We start from the raw sequence: 23,417 nt of genomic DNA, 5'->3' as shown, positions 1-23,417 counted from the left end.
TATACTTTGTGTCTCGTTGAGCTAGGGAGGAGGGGTCAACTTTGAAAGCCACAACCGGCAAAATCCTACTCAGTATGCGTTTAACCCTTATCTAACCTAACCCTAATTTGAACTGTAAATATACTAAGCTAAGCCCTCTCTGCAGAATGGCCCCTGTTCAAAGTGAAGACCAGCCAGCTCACTTCCTCGGGGAACAACAACAGCCCGTGCCTGATTAAGACGAATCTCTCTGTTTCTTTCAATTAGCAATCTCTTGATAAGACCGGCCCCTCCCTGCACTTCAAAGGCCAGAGCGCCCTGATGTCCCTGATGACTCGTCCCACTGATGAAGAGCTTAAGACATCCCAGCAAGCATAAATCTGGGACAAGGAAACCCTCTTGGTGCCAAGACATGTGGCTCCGACCGCACTCTTTTCCTCACTTCCTATCCTTCTCTGTTCCTCTCTCTGTCTTCCTCTGTCTTATTCTTTCTCATTATCTCTCTCTCTCTCTCTCTCTTTCTGTTTCTCTCTTTTTTGTCCCCCAGGCTCCTCTAAACCCTCTAATGTATGTTTTCATCCCATAGTGACAAACCAGAGGATGCAATTATGCAAGAATCTGTGTGTGCTGCATGCATTTTTGTTCTTGTGCATGTGTCTCATGTGTGTGTATGTGGGCATTTCAATGTGTGTGTGGGTGCACATACATATATGCACGCATGTATGTATGTGTGTTTTTGTGCTTATGTTTTTCTTTGTGTGTGAGTGTGTGAGCATTCCCACTCGCTGGTTTGCGGTCAGAAGGGTGGAAGAGGAAAGGAGGAGGAGGAGAAGGGAGGAAAATTAGGGAGGCCCCAAGGCACTACTCCCTTGTTGTTGATAAGAAAACAGCTCTGTCTTTTTGTGAGTCAGGCGTGTCCAACGTTACACAGACTGTAAAATCTCCACGTAAATATTTATCATGGTTTCCAGTGGATGCGCTGAAAATGAAATGGCCAATATGTCGTCGTTAACCAGCCTCATCCTGACTATGCTAACTGTAATATGGTGTTAAAGGCTGCAAATTGCACTTTTACAACCGACATGTTACTACCACCACTAACAACTCATTTTCACTTTCCTGAATTGTATTGTACCGCCCAGCTTCACTCAAATGTACAGTTTGTGTAAAAGTGTGTACTTGTGCAGCAATCCCCAAAGTCAAAGTCCTTGTCCATCTGAAAAGGATTAAGCCACCAAATAGAATGTATGACTGACTATTACTATTCCTCCATTGATCTCCCTCTTTTGTATCTATCTAAATCATGTGGTTTTATATATTGCACACCCAATTAAACACAGTCAGAGACTCCAGAGGCAAGAGAGACTGAGGAATGAACTAATCTGGTAAGTGTTGTTTGACATCATGACAAGTGAATGATAAGACTCTGTAAACAAGTGTGTGTGTGTGTCTTTATCTAAGTGTGTGTGTGTGTGTGTGTGTGTGTTCAAGAGTGTCTGTATGTGCGTTCTATAAACAATGGCACAGCTCTGTATGCTCATTAGTGCTGCTCTCATCCAGTCCCATTACACATTTATACAATTAGACAGAGAGAGCAGAGCTAAAGCAGTGTTCCCAATGTTCTGGCTAGCACACATAGCAACCACCCGTTAAAAACAAATCAAGGAGCCGGGACCCTGTGCAGTTGGAAGGTTTTCCAAGCTCTACATGTCAGTGATTACCGTAACCTAACTGTCCCTTGTAGCTGATGCTCTGCTGGACTGGTTTGGGAGATGATGGCGGGAAGATTCAGCAGGACGGTGTTGGTATTCGGTGTGTTTTCAGCTGTGTTCAACTGCCTACACGCCTCTACAGAAGTCTGTACCAATTCTATCCTACCTGGAGCTAAAGGTAAGGCTTGTCTCTCAATGGAAAATCCCAAAGACAAAATACAAGGTGACACGAACCCATCCAATGCGATATTCACACCATGTCATTTTCTTACTATTTAACCACCACCAGTCTTAGAGGGAATGGGTTCAGGCTGTGTGTTTTCTGTTTTACATTTTAAATGAACTATATAATTTTTAATTGTATAGACCAGTCCAAGAATTGTACTATATAGATTTAAAGTAAAGTCATCAAAGTTTCTTTATTCTAGGGAAACTTAGAGGGGGGAATATTTGTTTCATCTTTTGCTATGACTTTGGCCCTTGCAGTCTTTACTATTGTTTGCTTGTAATGTCGGAGATATAGGAATTCAAGCACTTTTCATGCACAATTCATGCACTTAATTGTAAATGGATAGGAGTATCGGCTAAATGGCAAAAACACGAAGGTCAATGTAAGTGTGTAAACTACAAAGCTCTCTGAATGGAAAATCCCGTTGACAAAATACAAGATTGGGGAGGGATTAGAGAGCTGATGAAAAAGGTGCCAAGCATGTAATGTCCTGCAGTTTATTAGCCAGCACTCTACCCCACAGTCTTCTCCCGTTGGTGTGTTTTCTCTTTTACGACATCCAGTAGCTTGTTCCCCTGCTGATTCAGACAGCAATAACTGTGTTGGGACAACAGACAGACCTAATAAACTACACAGTAACCTCCATTATTTTTTTCTTTCTTTTTTTTTTTTAGTTCCATTTACATGAGTGAAATATATGGCTTTCAGATCTGGCTCAAAAGGGAGCCAAAAAGATGTGAACATGTAGAAGAAACACGGTGCAGAAAAAAGATGTACTTTAGGTACCATGGAAAGACACATTTAAGTTACCTTCATTGTATTATATTGGTGTTATTTTGGTTAAACAACCAAGTCCTGTTGTGAATAGTTTTCTCTTCTCTTCTCTTCTCTTCTCTTCTCTTCTCTTCTCTTCTCTTCTCTTCTCTTCTCTTCTCTTTTCTTTTCTTTTTTTCTCTTCTCTTCTCTTCTCTTCTCTTCTTTCCTCTGCTCTCCTCTCCACATCTCTTATCTTCCCTAACTCTTCAACTATCCTATACTATACTATACCCTATACTATAGTATACTATACTATCCCATATGCTATACTATGCTATCCTATGCTATGCTATACTATACTATCCTATCCTATACTAAACTATACCCTATACTATACTATTCTATACTATACTATACTATACTATACTATACTATACTATCCTATACTATGCTATACTATACTATACTATACTATACTATCCTATACTATGCTATACTATACTATCCTATTCTATCCTATCCTATGCTATACTATACTATACTATACTATACTATCCTATACTATGCTATACTATACTATCCTATCCTACTATGCTATACTATACTATCCTATCCTATCCTATACTAAACTATACTATACCCTATACTATACTATGCTATGCTATCCTATGCTATACTATATTACACACTATACTATACTATCCTATGCTATACTATACTATCCTATCCTATACTGCTATCCTACGCTATCCTATGCTATCCTATACTATACTATACTATACTATACTATACTATACTATACTATACTATATACTACACTATACTGTAGTAGTACTCCCTTTAAGTCCATTTGACCTGACAGGTAACCTCTGGTGGGAACACAAGCACAGAGTCAACAGTACCATCACATACTTTATACACACACTCACACACTGAACCACAAGGAGGTTTTGTTAGTTTTCCATTGGATGGAGTCAGCCCCATTGTGAATGTGTGTATTTAGACAGCTGCTACTGAACTGAACTGATTATTTATACAAGACTCATCCAAGACACTATCGGCCAGTCTGTGTGTGTGTGTGTGTGTGTGTGTGTGTGTGTGTGTGTGCAATTACGTCTGTGTGTTTGAATGTGTCGACATGCATGTTCGTATCTTTGTGTTTGATACACACAAATATCCATAATAATCACAACTACTCTAATTATTCTAAATGTTTTATCAGTAACGCTACTTTTTTGAGCATTTTAAAAAGTACTTTTACTTCTACTGTAAAATATTTACCCGTATTTTAACTTGAATAGGTTTTTTGGGTAATTACCACTGGTAAATAAGTAGGTAAATACAGAGAAACTACAGCTGAAATACTAAGAAAAACCTCCACTATTACCCATCAACTCAACTAAGTACCGTGTAGTTGTGACCGTTTTAGGTTGGTAATAACTCAGATATAATTGCATACTTCCTAGGAAAGTAGGCAACCAATTCTTAGAAACACCTCCTCTATTACCCATCAATTCAAGTTACAATTGTAGTTATCCAAGGTTTATGTTGGTAACCGCCCAAGTTTAATTATGCACTATCTAGAAATTAAAATAGTACTTTCCAATAAATTCCTTTTTCTTATATAGTTATTGTTCATGGCTACACCCATTTATAAAGGGTTTATTAGATATACCTTAGAAACTATGGAATTGTTTTTATTTAAGTTGAAAAATTACATCAATACTTACCTGGTAACAACCTCCGCAGGAACAGTTTTCCTGGTACATCTTCTTAAATACTGGATACGTTCTTGCAGATGTTTTTACAATTTACTCAGTAAGCAAGCTGAAACTGTACTGTAAAAGGAAGCCTTGTTTGTTTCCATGGTATTACCAGGCTCTTATCATATAATTTGTAATAGATTATTCCCTTTTCCATGCAATCAACACAAACTTGTACCATATATATTCCGCAACGTTACTAAGTAAAACATGACAATTTACTCAGTAAGTAAGCTGAAACTGTACTGTAAAAGGAAGCCTTGTTTGTTTCCATGGTATTACCATGTTCTTACCATATCCTTTGCAATAGAATATTCGGTAACACTTTCTATGACGCCCATGTCTATAATGCATTATAAACATACTTATAATGCGTTATAATCTGCTTATAGCACTGTATAATTATAGTTATAAGCACTCATAAATATTCATAATGCTTTATAACAATAATCATAACACATTATAAAACATTTTATAATGACTTATAAGGTCAAGTATCATAATACTTCATAATTGCTGGTCACTCACTGACATTTTTTTCGCAAGGATCATAGTGCATTATAAGTATGTTTATAATGCATTATAGACATGGGCGTCATAGACAAACTGTGAACTGTGTGAACTGTGAAGCCAGTAGTTCGCCTGAGCTCAGGCCTGAGGTCCATCCTCATCGCCAGCACCTCCAAAGCGGAACACCTGTCCCACCTTCGGACTCTCTTCAAGCGGCTCAGCCAGCACGGGCTGATCGTCAACCCAGCCAAGTGCCAGTTCGGGCTGACCACCATCGACTTCCTTGGTCACCGCATCACCAAAGATGGGACAGTCCCCCTCCCGTCGAAGGTGGACGCCGTCATGAATTTCTCGCGCCCGCTCACGATCAAGTCCCTGCAGGAGTTCCTCGGCATGGTGAACTTTACCACCGCTTTATCCCCCAAGCTGCTCGACTCATGCGACCCCTGTACAAGGCTCTGAAAGGCAAGGCCCCCAAACACGCGGTGGACTGGTCCGCGGAGAGGGACAAGGCGTTTACGGACGCTAAGACTGCTCTGGCTAACGCCGCAATGCTGGCGCACCCGTCTCCCACGGCCCCGATCGCCATCACCACGGACGCTTCGGATTATGCCGTCGGCGCGGTGCACGAGCAGTGGGTGGGCGGTGCCTGGCAACCGCTCGCTTTCTTCAGCCGCAAGTTACGCCCCAGTGAACGGAAGTACAGCACCTTCGATCGGGAGCTCCTCGGCCTCTTTCTCGCCATTTGACATTTCCGTTTCCTGCTGGAGGGCCGCCAGTTCCCGGCGTTTGTGGACCACAAACCGCTGACGTTCGCCATGGCTAAGGTGGCCGAACCGTGGTCCGCCCGCCAACAGCGGCAGCTCTCCTACATTTCGGAGTTCACCATGGACATACGGCATGTCGCTGGCAAAGCCAACCTCGTCGCCGACTGCCTCTCCCGGGCCATCGTGGGGGCCATTCACTTGGGACTTGACTACGCTCGCATGGCAGCTGATCAGGCCGCCGACCCGGACGTGCAGGCTTACAGGACGGCTGTCACAGGGCTGCAGCTGGAGGACGTGGTTTTCGACGACGCCGGCACCACACTCCTGTGCGACGTCTCCTTCCGTCGTTCCCTCTGGGTGGAGATGGCGTGTGTTTGACGCCATCCATGGCCTCTCCCACCCGGGCAAAAAGCCATCTATAAAGCCGGTTGGCAGCCAGGTTCATCTGGCGCGGGCTCAAAAAAAACGTGAGAGACTGGGCTGGCACCTGCATGGAGTGCCAGCGCTCTAAAGTGCACCGCCACACCAAAGCCCCCCTGGCGCAGTTCCCGGTGCCCGAAAGGAGGTTCGACCACGTCATCGTGGACCTGGTGGGCCCTCTTCCCCCCTCCCACGGTTTCACTTACCTCCTCACCATGGTGGACAGGACCACTCGATGGCCAGAAGCCGTCCCGCTGTCGTCGACGACGTCCACCGAGGTGGCCCGGGCGTTCATCAGGTCCTGGGTCGCCCGGTTCGGCACCCCATCTGACCTCTCCTCTGACCGAGGCCCACAGTTTACGTCCGAGCTCTGGAACGCAGTCGCAGAGGGCCTGGGGGTGAAGCTCCACCGCACCACCGCGTACCACCCACAGGCCAATGGGTTGTGCGAGCTGTTTCATCGCTCCATGAAGGCCGCTCTTCGGGCCAGCCTCAAGGACAGCAGCTGGGTCGACAGGCTCCCGTGGGTCATGCTGGGCCTCAGGACCGCCCCTAAAGAGGACCTCCAGTCCTCATCTGCCGAACTGGTTTACGGCCAGCCGCTGCGGGTCCCAGGGGATTTCATTCCTAACACCACGGCTCCCTGGTCTGCAGCCCACCAACGGGCCATGCAGTTGGAGCACAATGTAAGTTACATTGTGCTCCAACTTACATTGTGCTCCAATAGCCACTAAAGCTTCATCTGTTCACTGCTGTCCTTGTAGAAGCAATGCTGACAGCTCACTGTACTTTTCCACATCTGGAATGAACTTTATATCTTCCATCTTCTTAATTTCTCCCTTTCTTTACAAACTCCCTCATATCAAAGCAGTCACGTTTATTTGTTTGTTATCTCAGCCAGAGTCGTGACTTGTGATCAAGCAATAATTAGGAAAACCTAATCTCTCTCCCTCTCCTTCTCTCTCTCTCTCTCTCTCTCTCTCTCTCTCTCTCTCTCTCTCTCTCTCTCTCTCACTGTTTAAATGACATAGGCCTAAATAAATTAAATAGCCTATTAACAAACCTAAACATGTATCCTTGTTTACTTTTGTGGCAATTCAATAACAGACACAATTTTCAAAAGGCAAGTGATAATTCAAAACCAGATAGATCATCATCCTACAATGTGTTGCATTTAAAACTTGCATCAGTGCAGATGGATTAATCAACAACAACAGTGAAGACCCTGGTAAGTTGATCATTTAATATATTTGTGCTTCTGTGGTGATATAATGTAGATATGACCATCTATAGTGTATTTCTATGGCGTTTTCCTGTGAAATATGCGCCGCAGCACGCGGAGAAAATAGACCAGACGCTGAAACTGGCACTAGAGATTGCAAGTCCATTATGATTCCTAATGGTGAACTTGTAAGCTTGGTGCTCATTTAGCAGTCACTGTTGCCTGAGTGAGTGAATGAAAGGGTGAGTGACCCAAAATAGTGACTATTTGGATACGTCGCAGAAAAAAAATTAACAAGACACCGATTTCTGTGCCACCCCAAAGTAAATACTGGACCCAGCCTGGCCACCCCAATGAAAATTGTCTGGCTCCGCCGCTGCCTGAGCTATGATGAGCCCGGAAATCCTTCGAACCGGCCGTTCACTATCCAACACCATGGGATGGTCATTCAGTTCAGTCTGAACTCAAAACCTGGAGATGACCCTGAAACAGCCTCACACCCCCAGTCTTCAACCTTTTGCTGTAACTGTAAAGTTAGAAAGTACTCTCGAAGGAGAGAGAGAGAGGAGTCAGATGAGGACATCTAGACAATTAGAAGGGGGAGGGTGTAGCCTGTAGCCCAGGGTGAATTTTAGTTAGTTTAAAAAAAATAAGTTATATATATAGTTACTAGTCCATACCCGGGGATGCGCGCGCCACAACTACGTGCAGACTTCCGGGGATGCGCGTGCCACAACTCCGCGCAGATACCCGGGGATGCGCACGCCACAACTACGTGCAGACTGAAAATGGAAAAATCAGCTCCGTCAGTCCCTGCCTATGGCAATGCTCAGTGGCCATGTGCAGTTTCAGATTGATTGGCCAACCCATTGAGGAGCAAAATGGATGCGGACAGACGGACGGATGGACAGAGTTTTCCTCATTTATAGTAGGATAGTAGGATAAAATAATTCTAAATTGGATTGAAATTAAATTGGTTTTGCATGTGTGTAGTACAGCCTAACTCACTGATTGCCAAATGGGTAGATATTTGATATCCATTGGTGGTTAAATTGCTATCTTCCAATCGAAATTTAAGAGAGGTGGGACTTAGGTGGAAGCAGCAGAGAAAGGACTATCCGTCCTGAAAACAGCATCATAATATTCCTAACTGGGTTGATGACAGACCTGTGTGAATGCTGTTAAGGTAAAGCATGACTTTATTATTTTAAGTGTGGTACTCTAGCTAAATGTTATGGTTTAAACCTAAAGAAATGCTAATCGCGGCTAGTGTTATTAGCATAGCAATCGCTTTGGCCATTTGTTTATGTGAACGAGTATGGAGATTTTTTCCTATCTTTATTCAAGAGCGTGGTCTTTCAATTTGAGAGCATGATTTATTGATTTCACGTTCAGATTTTGTAATGCTTTCCCTCAAACCCTGCCCTCGCACTCAAATATCTCCTGCTCGCACTTAGATTTGCTCTGCTTCTGCTCAAACTGTATGCTTGCACTCAGATATAATGTTGCTTGCACACAGATTTCCTGCGCTCCAGCTTCAGCCCTTCTCCTCGCACTCAGGCTGCTTCTGTGCGCTCGTGAAACGTCTGCTCTCAGATTTCTGCTCTGCTCTCGGATTTCTGCTCTGCTCTCAGATTTTTTGTGCAACAACCCTGTCAAAATTCCCCAACCAATAGAATGCCAGGTGTAGTGTTGACCAATGAAATGATCCCTGCCTCGTTGCGGGCGCGTTCGCTTTACTTCTTACAGCGTCCCGTACGGGCGGGTACTGTTTAACCGGGTTCATCCACTCCCGCCCTCCGGGGCTTTATTAAATACGACTTTTGGAATAAAAGGACAGTTAATGTATATACCAGCGCCCGTACTTTTTCTTTTACTATAATACATACTATTACTACATAAAATAGTAGCCGTATAGCACACCGGCCTCCCGTCAGTGTGCTAGAGGAGAAAACGACGTCACCTTCATGACTCAGGAGCGGGAGTCTCGCGGATCACTGGCCAATATGGACCGCCAAAGTCAAGGACCTCAAGTAAGTTTTTTATTTTAATGGTGCTATTACTTCCTTCAAATTGAATTGGTTAAGTCATATTTGCGGCACAAGAATACATCCATGATAATATGCTTGGCTTTCAAGTGTTGTACGTAATGGGAACATTGTTGCTAGGCAACTAACAACAAAATGGAGCCGTGTTTCTTTTTTTTTTCCTGTATTTTAGTGTTTAGGAATGGGAAAAGTACCAACAGCAAAAGTAACCAGCTAACACATTAAGACAGTAGAAAACAAAAGTAAATTCAATGAGCTACTACATTTTAAAAACGCAATTGGTGTGTTGTGTATATATCCTTCTCTTCAAATGATGTTTACCTTTGCTGTGTCAAAGTCTGCTCTATCAGAAAGGTTTCACATATTGGAAATACGGTAAACACGTCCCCACTTGCAGGTATCATATTCATATCTGTAACATATCTAACGTTACAATTAAACCACGCTCTTGAATAAAGATAGGAAAAAATCTCCATAAACGAGCTATCAGATAGCCTGTAAGCTAATAATAAATTATGATACATCCTTGTGTTATGTACTTGATTTTTAGTTGGATTTTATGCATATAGGAACTGGACTGTTGTACCGCATAGGGAGAGAAAGGAGCAGGAAATCCTCCGTGGGCCAGTAGTACAACAGAACTGTTCAAGCCCTGTTTCCACATGCTTCGGGAGTACAATGTTTGCCTGTGTTTGGATCCGCCTGCAGTCGGCCTCACTCGCCGTTTTCCTGCATCGCCCTCATCAGGTCTACCCATCACAAACTCTGTCATCAAGTCATGAGTACTGTCTATGCACTTGCACTGCATTATCTTTGTTTTTGCCTTGCTCGGAGCAAGTGAAGTGGACGCAATATCATCTTCATCTTAAAGGCCTCTACGCACCCCAGCAACGACTCAGGCCTGCAACGATTATTTAATTTGGACATTTTTATTTATTTTAGTAGATCTACTATTATTCCAAAGACTGTTGTTGAGTGTGTGTGTATCCACAATTGCTGTATTTCATTTTGAGAATAAGCTAAAGAAAGTAAGATTGGTCAGTTAATTTTAAGGTACACACGTTGCCTCTGTGGAATGTAAAAGATTGATATTGGAATATCTGGGTATTTGCTTTGATAATTGGAAGTTGTTGGTTTTTATTTTCTGTTTTTATATTTCACATCTTGCTAGTTGCATAACTAAAGGCATTTGGTTTGCATTTAAAGTATCTGGTGTTGAGTTGTGGTAATTTTATACAGTCACATATTTCAAAGGGGGACATTGAGTTCAGGTTAATTGTAGTAATTGAAATTCTTAGTAGATATTGTTTAAATTCTTTAAACACTACTAAGTGGAGACACCGCCATTTATTAATTCAGAGAGATTTACTTATTTAATTTATTGTCAAATTGGAGTACTCAATTTCTCCTGCAGTTCTCCTGTTTCGGCGTACTTATTCAATAAAATGTCATGTTTTAGTTAGTAACACTATGGAACATATGGTACAAGTTTGTTTATATTGCATGGGAAAGGAAACCATCCATTTTGATGAAAGGATGTGGTAAGGACTTTGTAATACCATGGGATTAAACATTGCTTTCTTTTACAGTACAGTTTCAGTTTACTTACTCTGTAAATTGTAATGTCTTACTTAGTAACGTTGCAGAACATACATGGTAAAAGTTTATGTTTATTGCATGGAAAAGGGAATAACCAGTTACAAGGGATATGGTAAGAGCCTGGTAATACCATGGAAACAAACAAGGCTTCCTTTTACAGTACAGTTTCAGCTTACTGAGTAAATTGTCATGTTTTACTTAGTAATGTTGTGGAACATATGTGGTACAAGTTCCTGTTAACTGCATGGACAATGGAATAATCTATTACAAAGGATATGGTAAGAACATGGTAATACCATGGAAACAAACAAGGCTTCCTTTTACAGTACAGTTTCAGCTTGCTTACTGAGTAAATTGTAAAAACATCTGCAAGAACGTATCCAGTATTTAAGAAGATGTACCAGGAAAACTGTTCCTGCGGAGGTTGTTACCTTGGATAACTACAATTGTAACTTGAATTGATGGGTAATAGAGGAGGTGTTTCTAAGAATTGGTTGCCTACTTTCCTATGAAGTACGCAATTATATCTGAGTTATTACCAACCTAAAACGGTCACAACTACACGGTACTTAGTTGAGTTGATGGGTAATAGTGGAGGTTTTTCTTAGTATTTCAGCTGTAGTTTCTCTGTATTTACCTACTTATTGACCAGTGGTAATTACCCAATATACTATAATTTACCATATATTTACCGGGTAAATACTTAGTAATTAGGGGACTGTAAAAGGAAGGGTTACCAAAAATGGTTGAGTGTTTCCAATATAGGACAAAACTGATTAGTTTACTGGAATATGTAGGCTGCATTATTAGAATTTACAGGAGTTTGTTTAATGTGGACTAATCCAAATAGTTTGGATGATCATAGTCAAAAATAGATTTAATTTAAATGTTGTAATATTAAAATTGTAAATCATCTCAAATTGGCAGAAAACTTGGAATGCATGTTAACCCACTTTTTGTCCCGCACATAAATTGGTTGTTGGACTTCACACAGTTGTCCTTAGACTTATTAGCAAGTGAAATCAGCACAGGAATATCATGTGAAAACTCATGATATGCTTGCTATGTGGTCAAAAAAGCTACATCAAAAATTCATAGCCTACACAGCCTGGAGAATTGGATAATCCATTTTCCTAAGTATTCCTCCAGGTTAATATAGAGCGGCTCGTCTCAATCCTTTATTTCAAAGCCGAGACTAGATACAAAGCACTGTTGGCATCGGCGACTAGGGGCTAAATTACAGCTCTAATGGCCACTTGTTCTCTCTCTCCATTTCTTGCCAAGTGCTATTTCAGCCACATGGGCTGCATGGACCCACCAGAGGCTCTCCTCCTCCTCCTCCTCCTCCTCCTCCTCCCCCTCCTGTGCTTTTCACAGCTATAATTATGCCAATGATTTTTTGCTTGAAAGTAACCAAGATCTTGAATACTTTAAGAGAGCCCGTGCTTTTACTTTTACTTGAGTAATATTCTAGACAAATACTTATACGAGTATCCATACGTCGAAAATGATAAATATGCGTATAAATGGCACATTAAGAATCAACTCATAATCACACAAAAACTCACACCCAGATTAGCACTACAGTATTACTTACATTCTTGTAAAGCCTCACACCCAAAGCTCAGAAGTGGACCTCCACTGAAACAAACAGTCATCAAGGTTTACCTATGAAACAAGTACTGTGCAGTAACAATTCTCAGCTTACTATTGATTTGAATGGACTATCAGCACCCTTTGACACTCTATCCATACTAATAGTGTGTGGGAATGTGCAGATTTAAGCCTGAGCAAGCAGGCCAGTAGTATATATTCAGGTGCTTTACCAGCATGCTTCTGGCGAACCCCCTACTGAACTGAACTGTGCACAAAACAATGGAAAACATACGGCACTGTGCTGTTTATGGGTACATCACAGTCTACAAATCTTACACCTTGGACTCGCACACACTCAGACTCCCATTTATTGTGCCTTCTTTCCCTCTAAGGAGACCAAGGTGAGGTTGGAGACGAGGGAGAGCAGGGGAAGCTGGGGAAGAATGGACCACCAGGACCTCCAGGTATCCACAACGTCCAGCCATTGTTGCCATTGTCACTTATGCACGTTTAATTAGTAAATTGCTTTTTTCTGGTTTTCAAAAAGTAGATGATATGGTGGAAAAGAAGGAAGGTGCCTGTCTATACAGGTGGCATTGAGGTTTCAAGAAGCTGTCAGAAATCCTCCCTTAAAAACAGAAAGAACAAGAAATTTGGGTCAAATTGGTGCAAATTTGATACCACACACAGCTTACTTGAGCTCTGGACAAGTTTTTTTCCAATTTAAAGTGCATTTAATTATAAATGCGTGTAAATGTAACCCACATGAAATGTATCCCTACTAGGAATGGGAGGATTTGCTTATCTCACGATTCACGATTCAATACAACCACGATGCAATGTAATAAATAAAAGTTCAAAGACAATGAAGTCTGTGCAGAATTCTGTTTATTTCTGAGCCACAAATCTTTCTAGCGATGTCATTGGCTCGCTAGAATGTAAACAACAATTTAAAAATGTCATTACAAAGTGCAAATAATATAATTTGGATGGAGAGCTTGTGAAATTGTGATGGTCAAGTGTCTCATTTGTGATTACTACAGCAGAATAAAATGGAGCTAATATCACCATTCATTTTTCTGCCCCACAATACGTATCGTCACATTTTTGTATCGCGATATATTGAATTTCAATATATTATCCCATCCCTAATTCCTACAATCCTACACTTAGTCTCTTTATTATCATGCTTCCAACAGACATTACAAGAGCTACAACCAATTGAAAGGAGTAAGACAGAGGGATTTGATTTGCGTTTTATGTTGCACATTGAGCATGAACATTAAGTCTGATTTCATCCCTGTATGACACTTGGTTTCTGGTGTTACACGGACAAACATCAGATCTGACTCTTCCCGCCATAGACAACCAGCCTGGCTTTGTCCCGGCAGCAGGTTTTGCTTTTCCCAGCCTCAGACAGCTTGTTCTCCTTTGCTGTGTGTTAGATAGAAAAGGCCTGCTCTGTTACACACAGACAGCCAGCACTGCTGTGCTTCTCTGGAGGAAGCAGACGTGTTAATTGCTGCTGAGGAAAGCAGTGGCGTCCCGCTTCGCCATATGTGCTCCAACTGGGCTGGTAGACTAGCTGGCCGAGCAACCAGGCATATAATATACACAGATGTCTGCGCACACACACACACACACACACACACACACACACACACATTTATACACACTGAGGCATGCAGATGTACACATACACACATACACACAAATACAGGTAGATACATAGGTGTGTAAACAGACAGATACACACACACACAGTCACACACACACACACACACAAGGCAGGCAGGCATTGGTTCTTGGCTGCCCTCTTGCTCTAGGCAGATGTTTGTTTTATTCAATACGCTTCACACTGAGGTCCTCACACACACACACACACACACACACACACACACACGCATATAGACGCACATCAACAGACACGTCCTTCCTGCTCACACATAGATGCTGCACACACACACCCCATTCCACAAACACACACGTCTCTCATCAGAGTGTGAGAGAGGCAAATGCCAGGATCGGTTGAGTCAGTTCCAAAAAAGAAAAAAAAAGAAAAAAGGAAGGGGTGAAAAAAGGAAAAAAATAAATAAACCCTGGTGTCTGCTTTTTCAACTTTTCAACTTGGAGGCGACTTTTCAGCAGTACGGCGAACCTGATCATTATGGTCTGCTGCGTGTGTGTGTGTGTGTGTGCTTACCGTAGGAATGAACACAGGTTCCTATGATGTCCTCGCGCTGCATTATGTCAGCAGCTCAGCAGGGGTGACGCATGTATTCCCCGTTTTAATTCAGGCCCCTTTACAGGAACTGTCAAACAGTCGCTTAATTTAGGAATGTTATAAAATGGGAATACTTGCCTGTTAATGATGCTTCCAGAGGCACGGTGGGCAACAAAAACAGCTTCTTGCTCACAGTTCATTAATGTCAACAAGCGGTTGTCCTAGATTTGCACATTTGAAGAATTTGAACTGCTCTTAAAGTTGCAGTGGGAATTTTTAGCAGCTCATCTAGCTGTGCAATCGGCACAGCTAGATGACTGTTTCTCAATTCTTTTAAAGCTGTAGCTGTGCATTTGCAACATTGTGGTTCAAATCTGAAGGCCTTTTATTACATATTTAACCCCTTCCACAATCTTTCCTATTATATTTCACTATATACTAAGCAGAAATGGCACATAAATTATCTTAAAAAACTGTTGTTTTAACTGTCAGAGTTGTCACACCACAATGCGTATTGATTTATCTCAGCTCTGCATAATAATACTGTGTTATTGGAAATATGTCCAAATATTTCTGCCACTGTGAGTTGCATTGAAATTCCTAGAGATTTGTTTAAAATGTGCCTTGGGCTCTCTGATTAGAATGAAAAATGCTGCAGCAGCTGGAGATTCCAGACGTTACACCAGTTAAAGGGGTTGGCCAGTTTAAAGAGGAGAGTACAGTGATAGGAGGGACTGTTATCTGGAGGTTTAGATAGACGGTTAAACTGGCAGGCTCTGGGAAATCACATTAATCACTTTGTATAGACACAGAGGAAAACAGTGAGGAGGAGGGAGTCTATTGGACTCAATAGATGAAACCGGTCTAATATAACACACCCCATTTCTTCATACAGCAAAAAGCAAATACCTATAATCACAAAGTGCTCATGTTTCTCCATATGAGGTCAGTTTGTCAAAATATTCACTTATTGATGCTCAATCTCAGGCATTCAAGCAGAAAATTATGCTAAAATTGCATACAAATTACACTGAAATTGTGAAATTACCCATAAACCAGAGCTTTGCAGGGACTATAAGACCTCACACAATCCATAAGACCTCACACCTTCCGCCAACACTTCTCACAAATCAACAAGTACAAAGACAACATGAGAGAGTGGGAAATGGTAGTGAATAGGTGGCTGTGTGTGTGTGTGTGTGTGTGTGTGTGTGTGTGTGTGTGGGGCAAATCCCTCTAGCCACTGGGCTCTCCAGTGCGTCACATATTATTTCAAACGCCATCCATTTGCAGTTGAATGGTTTCCTGAGGAAATACTCATTCAGGTCCTGGCAGAACGCCTCAGTCGTCTCAGTAGTTTTCCCATACACACACACACACACACACACACACACTCTCTCCGTCTCTCCCATATTATCCCTTACACTTGCTCTGTAACATGAATGACACTGAATAATAAACAGAATGAAAATGCCTTGGTTGAGGAGTAACCGATTACAGTTTGTGATTATTTATGGATTACTAGCAGATATCACAAAAAAGCCTTTAGATTTATATCATAATTCTCCACATCTTAAAATATGGTTGATAATCAATGTGGATGATTATCAAAAAATACTCAAATTGCACTCTGTGAATTGGAATACATTGTTTGTGTGACTGCACATTCTATGCAAAATCCAAAAAATAACTAAATATGATAAGACTACATCACTGTGTTTGATATAGAAGTGTGTTACATGACTGATTACATTTTGCAGCAGGTAATCAGTAATGTGTATTGGATTACATTTAGAAAGACTGTCCAACCCTTGCAACAATGCTCACTTTCAGTCTCTCCTCAAGGCCCAAACTGGCACAACAGCACAAACTACTTTAGTTAGTGCCCGAAATAAATCATCATTTTTTCCCCCAATTTATTTACTGGCACAAAATAATAATAACAGTGTCAGTCGAGGAGCAAAACAGTGCGGGAGACGGTCGGAAGAAACCCTCGGGACCAGCGGAGAAAATCTCTAAAAGATGTTGGGAACATGTAATTGATGAGGTTTTGAAATAACAAAATAATCACAAAACGAAAGGAAAATGATGAGAAATGTCATGATAAATGGTAATAATTGTACAAATATGAAGAGCCAGAATGAGAGAAGTAACCATAAAGTGATCTTTGACAACTTTACAATGATCTCTACCATAATCACTTCGTAAGATCAGATCGATGATGAGGTTTTCTTCACCCTCTCTCTCATCTCTTCTTCCCCTCATCCTCTCCTCTCTCCTTCTCTTGTCCTATTCCAGGAGGGCCGGGAGAGACGGGGCTCCGAGGAGAAGTGGGCCACACGGGGAAGACGGGGCCTATGGGAGACAAAGGTATCACAACAATGGAAAATCGGTTGAATCCCTGGAAAGTTCATATGACCTATATGAATTTATAATGCAAACATTGTCTCTCTCTCTCTCTCGCACGAAAGTCTCCACCTCTTCCAATTAACCCTATAGTATAAACATAGGCAATGTCTATTTTCATTAGTATTAATGATTCATATACATTGTATACAGTGCAGTATACAGTAATCAACATTTCCAGTAAGGAGTGTCCTGTAAAAACCATGTATTTCCAGAAAGACAACTCTTTGTGTAAGACAGGTTAACTTTCCCATTGACATCCATATATGTTCTTTACATATATGCATGTACCACATACCTGGCTCATGAAGCATTTTCAACCTGTGGATGAGAATATCAGCTGTCAGCTATAACAAACTCACAAAAATGACAAAAGAAATGGAGGTATGAGGTTTCTGCAGGACCCTAACAACTTTCTAATTGCCTAAAATCTAAATGTAATTGTATTGACAATAGAAAGTCTGTTCAGGTAAACAAGGCATTCCCTGGAAGAGAAGCATTGTTTCCATCACTGTTCAGGTTGCCTTAGGCCTCCTCGGCTTGGACAGCTGCATAACCATCCACCCACACAGAATTAGAATAAGCAGAATGGACATTCCTGCTCAAATTTGACTGGTACACTTCAAGAGAAATTCCAACCCAAATTGGTCGTTAGGTTGTTTTTATGCTTATTAGACAGCTTCCTAAATGGTTTTTTTATTTGGTTTATGTTTTAGGAGGTGAGTTATCACTACCAAAGATAAAAGAAAACACAGTTCTGATGTCATGTAGTTGCACTGCCTGGGATTGTGGAAAGAATTTTTATCTTTTTTTTTATGGGCAGTCATATTTCCCGTACTTTTATTAAATATTTTTTTTTTAAATTCAGTAACCTCCATGTTTAATGTTTCTTTCAACCGTTTCAGGCAGCGCAAGTGATGTCACACGATTGGATTCTGCTTGGAACTTGAGAGCTCATAGCTCAAAGCTCATAAAACACCTGAAAAAAATTGTGGGACATTTTAGGGCAATGACAAGCTAAAATTCACTTTCTCTTACGCAGAACTTTTGATCATGTTGTGATCAGAAACAGTGCATGAGACGGATGCGTTACCAAAGCCAAACACTTTCTGAGGCTTTCTTATTCACATGGGAAACAATGCTCATTTTCAACATCAGCAAAATTGTTTGGTGTTCATCTGAAATGTAAAGAACATTACTGTGACACACCAAGAGGTATCTGTTCTATCTGCTCTAATTCTATACATGTACAGTTCTATACATACATCCGTTATCTATAGAGCTTCACATAGGCTTTGGCAAAAGGGATAGTGTATCTAAAACTATGAACCATAAAACTGTGTCTAATGAGTGAGCTCATATGGAAACGCAGCCAACTGACTGCAGCAGGTCTGTTTAGAGGTATTGTACTGCAAGCTGTGCCAGTAATGAGATGGACACAAACTGTCTGGCAGCATTTTATTTAATGACCTAATGAGCTACTATAATGGGAGTGTGGTAATAACTAATGTCTGAGGCCAAGAATCTCAGTGTTTTGCTTATTTGTCAATATTTAGACATTTGTGTCAGGGAAATAGGTTTTTTACATTTGGGATGCCTTGCTTGTGCCAGCTTAATATCCCAATTATCAATAAAAATAAAATGACTGTATGACGATGCTGATATGTGAATGGTGAGTTGCTGCTTGTATTCAAGTCATTCTGGCCTAAACTGTGAATGTACATTACATTACTATCAAATAAATCCCTCAGGCTGGTCAGGTTATACAGGTACAATATTTCACTCTTCTCACTCTTCCTCAAACAAAACCAACCTAAGGTGATGTTTGTACTGCAGCCCACTTCCCCTAAATTTGCAACTGCCAGTTGGGGAGGTTAAGTTCAACGGTGAGGCTGAAGTACTGACTGGTATTTCCTTACTCTGGAAAATCTACATTGCATTTACACATTGACAACATAATTAACCAAGATCTGGATTTTGCTAGTTTATGTTTTCATGTTTGATAACTGAAAAGATTAGATCTGAGTTACAAAAATCTGACCTGAGTAAATCTAGTCCAGTATAAAATGTTGTGTATCATGTATGGTGCTGCCATCTAGTAGTAATCTTTTGTAACTGCATCATCTAAGAACAAGTCTTGGCAAGAAACAGTTACTTGGTGGATATTCATTGATGCCATGATGTCAATACAATTACATTTATATTTGAGGCAGTTATAAACAAGACAAAGACAGTATATTGTCTGGATTGTGAGAATTGTCTAATAAGTGGTTTCTGTTGTACTGTAGGTGACACAGGTGATGCAGGTTTGGATGGACCTTCTGGTTTAAAAGGAAAACCAGGTGAGAGGGTTCACTTCTAGCTAAGTACATCAGTTCATTCAAATCCTATAATCCAATAAAATTATATACAATGATATACAATTTTAATAGCTTGAGACTTGACTTGATGCTTGAAGAGAAGACTTGAGACTTGACTTGGGTTCTGGTGACTTGTACTTTGATGACTTGAAAAGGTTTCTAAAGTCTTGACTTGAGATCTTGTGTTTGTGTAAATGACTTAGATTGAAAGTGATGAGATTTGTTCCACCAGACGACCCAATTTAAATTCTGTTTTCTGAATTTGTATGGAATGATTGAATTTATTGAAGTTGAAACTGATTATAGAAATCAAAGTCATGATGCTCTTACCAATTTTTATTAACTTCATCCATTAAAACCATATTGCATTGAAAAGTCCTAGATATTTGGGTTTTTTTTTAAGATTGATCCTGGACTGAATACTGTACCTCAAGACTTGAGACTGACTGATTTACATGCCTATAGAAGAATTTATTACAACAATTTTAACAACTATATGTTTTGGAGGTATATTCTATCTACCAGCAGGTATGCTGGTAGAATAAGAGGTGGGTAAAGTGTCGCTGATCACCATAAGGCAAGCAACCACAGATATAAAAGTCTGTTATATTTTCAGAAAACCATCATTTTATGCTTTTTTCCATAAAATACCCTATAAATTGCATTAATTTGAGATTATTTACTATGATGTACAGTTCATCTATAAATTTACATAATTAATGAAGATTACTATGAGCCTAAAAAGATAGGTTAACTCAAGTAAAAAGGTGGGTAAATTGAGTTTAGGTGGGTTTACCCTGCACAAAGAGACTATACAGAGCATGATTTGTACATGGTTTAACCCTGGCTGTCCAGGACTAGCTCATCACCCTGACAGTATAGAATTGCAATGATAAATCTCACATTATCATAACTGACAGAAAAGCTGGGGACAGAGCCTCGTACATGATAACCTATGTACCTATCATGAATGTGACTATTACGCCCTTTACTTTATACTATCATCCTACACTAACCCTTGTTTAATCCATCAGGCACCACATGTGACTGTGGCAGGTACAGGAAGGTGGTTGGACAACTGGACGTCAATGTAGGCAAGCTGAGGAATGCTGTCAAGTTTGTAAAGAATGGTAAGTCCTGAACGGTATGGTTTGTGTGGTTTAGCATACTCTATGTTGAGTGATAGCAGGTGACTAGCATTAGCTCAAAAGTGAGAAAATTACAGCTAGCCTAAATGGTGAGTAATTTTAAATGATATTCGGCTAAGTCTGGCAGTTTTGTATAGGAGATTGTTAAAAATGGACACAAAATATGATACACAAATAATCTACTCTTTTGAACCAGGGACTACTTTATGTGTTTTTATAGGAAGTGGTTGGGCAATGGGAGACAGTGCACAGCCAAAAATCACTGTGCGGCAGATTAACCTGTGGTTGTTCACCTGAAATAGTTTTAAAAATAAACCTAGCCACATCAGCTATATCGAGTTGATATTTCATTTTTACAATTTATGAGTTTGCAGGCCATGGAAGAAAAAAGATTTTTTATTCGGCTACTAAAGTCAGTCTTTCTACTGCTATGCTAGTCACCTACTGTCACTCAACAGTTCATGCTAAAGAGTTAGCATGTAGCACCAGAGTGAATGGGGATACATGGTTGATTTTGGTGCCTATCACTTAATGGGTAAGTTGACCAACGGGTGGTCTTCCAAAAACTTTTTTTATCTTTGTATTCCTTTAACAAATTTAAATGTAAAACCTCCTTAAATATTGACCCAAAATGAGTCACAGACCTATGGTTATGGCTCCTGGGCTGAGAAAGTTTTGTTCGTTCCTTTGTAAGAACTACATAACATAATTTGCCCCCTGAGACACAGTTTGATTAACACTGGCATCAACATACAGCCCTTCTGTCTCCATTCTCCCCTCCCTTCCCCTGTGATTCCCCAGTCATCTTAGGGCTGAGGGAGACAGAAGAGAGGTACTACCTGTTGGTGAAGGAGCCCAGGAGGTTCAGAGAGGCTTCAATGAACTGTAAGCTCCGAGGAGGCATGTTGGCCATGCCCAAGACCAGCGACACCAACCGCCTCATAGCGGACTATGTCAGTCATGCAGGACTGACCACAGTTTATATCGGGCTGCAGGCTCAGGGCAAGGACACAGTAAGTGGACACTACACACTGCAGAAGGTGGCTGTTATTGGTCTTAAAGTTGAGGGAGGTCAGCTGTGTGTTGTTTGGGGCAAACAGAATGACAGAAATGTTGAAGAATAATGAGCATGCCCAGAACAAGTGACAACAACTCATAGGAGAATATGCCAACCAGGCAGGGGGTACCAGGGTCTATAGCAGAATGCAAGCTTTCTGGATAGACACACACACATGCACACTAGGGTTGACCAGATCAAGTAACTATAGGGTCTATATGTCCACCTTCAAGATGATGAAGGTGGACATATGCTCACACACACAAGAGTGTTGGGTAGTAACATATTACTCAGTAACATATTGCAGTAATTTACTACTTCTCCCTATAATGTAATGAATTACTATTTAAAATTCCATAATGATATTCCGGTTAGTGGTTACTTTCATTATTACCCTTTCTTAATATCAGATTCAAGTTGAATTATCCTAGAAGTTTTTGACAACAGGCTTATAATATGTAATTCTATAGTAAAAGTGTACAGCTGTTATGTTTTTAGACTATGTCTATACTGTTTTCTCAAACAATATGAATTGGGAACAAGTGAGGTAATTGAGCTGTCTTTATATTGGAAGATAAGAGAAGAAGCAACTGCCAGTTTTGGAAGTGTAACAGAAGTGCAATATAACGAATCAGTAATAAGTAATGCAAGTAATTTCTGTTTTGAGTAAGCATTGACAGTTTAGAATACAGTGTTAGCATACTTTTTATACTTAAGTATACTCTAAAAGGGGAGGACAAAATTCTGTGATATCAGAGTTATTGAAGTAATTTGTCCTATCTGCCCTCTTTTCCTTTTTCCTGCTGTGATAAACTAATTTGTTGCATGGATGCAGAATCACGTTCATCATGTGTTAGCGACACCCTCTTTTTCAAAATTCCACATGAAACAAAGTGAAACACTTATCAAAGTATCAAACTAACTCGGCCTCTTTCACACCAGAACCAATTTCTGTTGAAACTTTCTTCACTAATGAGGTACATACTAAGTATTATTATTATCTCCCATCTGTGTTTTGTCCTCAGGATGGAGCAAGCGGTTATGTGTATGCAGACTCCAGCCCTCTGCGGGGGTTTGCAGCTTGGAGTCAAGGGGAGGAGCTAAACCCCAGTGTGTCTCCCAACACCAACGCCAGCTGCGTGGAGCTGCTCAGCACCGGGACTTGGGGCCGTGTCGAGTGTGAACTCACCATGTTCTTCATCTGTGAGTTTCCAAAGAGCAGGAGAAGAGGAGGAGGAGGAAGGGGAGGAGGAGGAGTGACTCCTGCCTTGCCATTGTCATAATGATTCACTGATTGATTACTGAATGATTCATTACCTTAGAATTGCATGTGAAAGTTATAAAAATATGGATGTTGTTTTGCATAACAAGAACATTTCACACATGTGTTTAAAGTATTTGATTTTCATAATCAGAATCACCTTATTTGTAGTAAGTAAAATAAATGTACAGGGATTTTTCTTTTGGCAATTTATATAGTATCACAGTACTTACTGGGACATGGATTATTTGAAAATTAATTTGTGGCAGCATCATTTTTGCTGCATTATGATTGGTTGAGGTTGTCTTGCTAAACATGGGTTTCATAGTCTACAGTCGGGGGGCAGACTATGAAATGTAT

General features: G+C 40.7%; 1 protein-coding gene across 1 annotated transcript; it reads left to right on the top strand.

The window, feature by feature from the left end:
* The first annotated feature begins 1,747 nt into the window (after positions 1 to 1,747).
* On the top strand, positions 1,748 to 23,079 carry colec10 (collectin sub-family member 10 (C-type lectin)). The gene is made up of 7 exons (XM_071913067.1): positions 1,748 to 1,869; positions 12,994 to 13,065; positions 17,124 to 17,195; positions 19,520 to 19,573; positions 20,626 to 20,721; positions 21,541 to 21,752; positions 22,822 to 23,079. The coding sequence occupies exons 1-7, from the start codon at positions 1,752 to 1,754 to the stop codon at positions 23,077 to 23,079; spliced, it is 882 nt and encodes a 293-aa protein (XP_071769168.1). The 5' UTR covers positions 1,748 to 1,751.
* The last annotated feature ends 338 nt before the right edge of the window (positions 23,080 to 23,417 follow it).

The sequence above is a fragment of the Centroberyx gerrardi genome, chromosome 12 (assembly GCF_048128805.1).
Source record: "Centroberyx gerrardi isolate f3 chromosome 12, fCenGer3.hap1.cur.20231027, whole genome shotgun sequence".
Lineage (NCBI taxonomy): Eukaryota > Metazoa > Chordata > Actinopteri > Beryciformes > Berycidae > Centroberyx > Centroberyx gerrardi.
This window is presented reverse-complemented; position numbering and strand designations above follow the sequence as displayed.

Bases quoted from the DNA above. Each gene is read 5' to 3' on its own strand.
- colec10 (XM_071913067.1), top strand. From the start codon at position 1,752: ATGATGGCGGGAAGATTCAGCAGGACGGTGTTGGTATTCGGTGTGTTT. The intron at 13,066-17,123 runs GTATCCACAACG...GTCCTATTCCAG, and splicing joins TGGACCACCAGGACCTCCAG to GAGGGCCGGGAGAGACGGGG. The intron at 20,722-21,540 runs GTAAGTCCTGAA...GTGATTCCCCAG, and splicing joins TGTCAAGTTTGTAAAGAATG to TCATCTTAGGGCTGAGGGAG.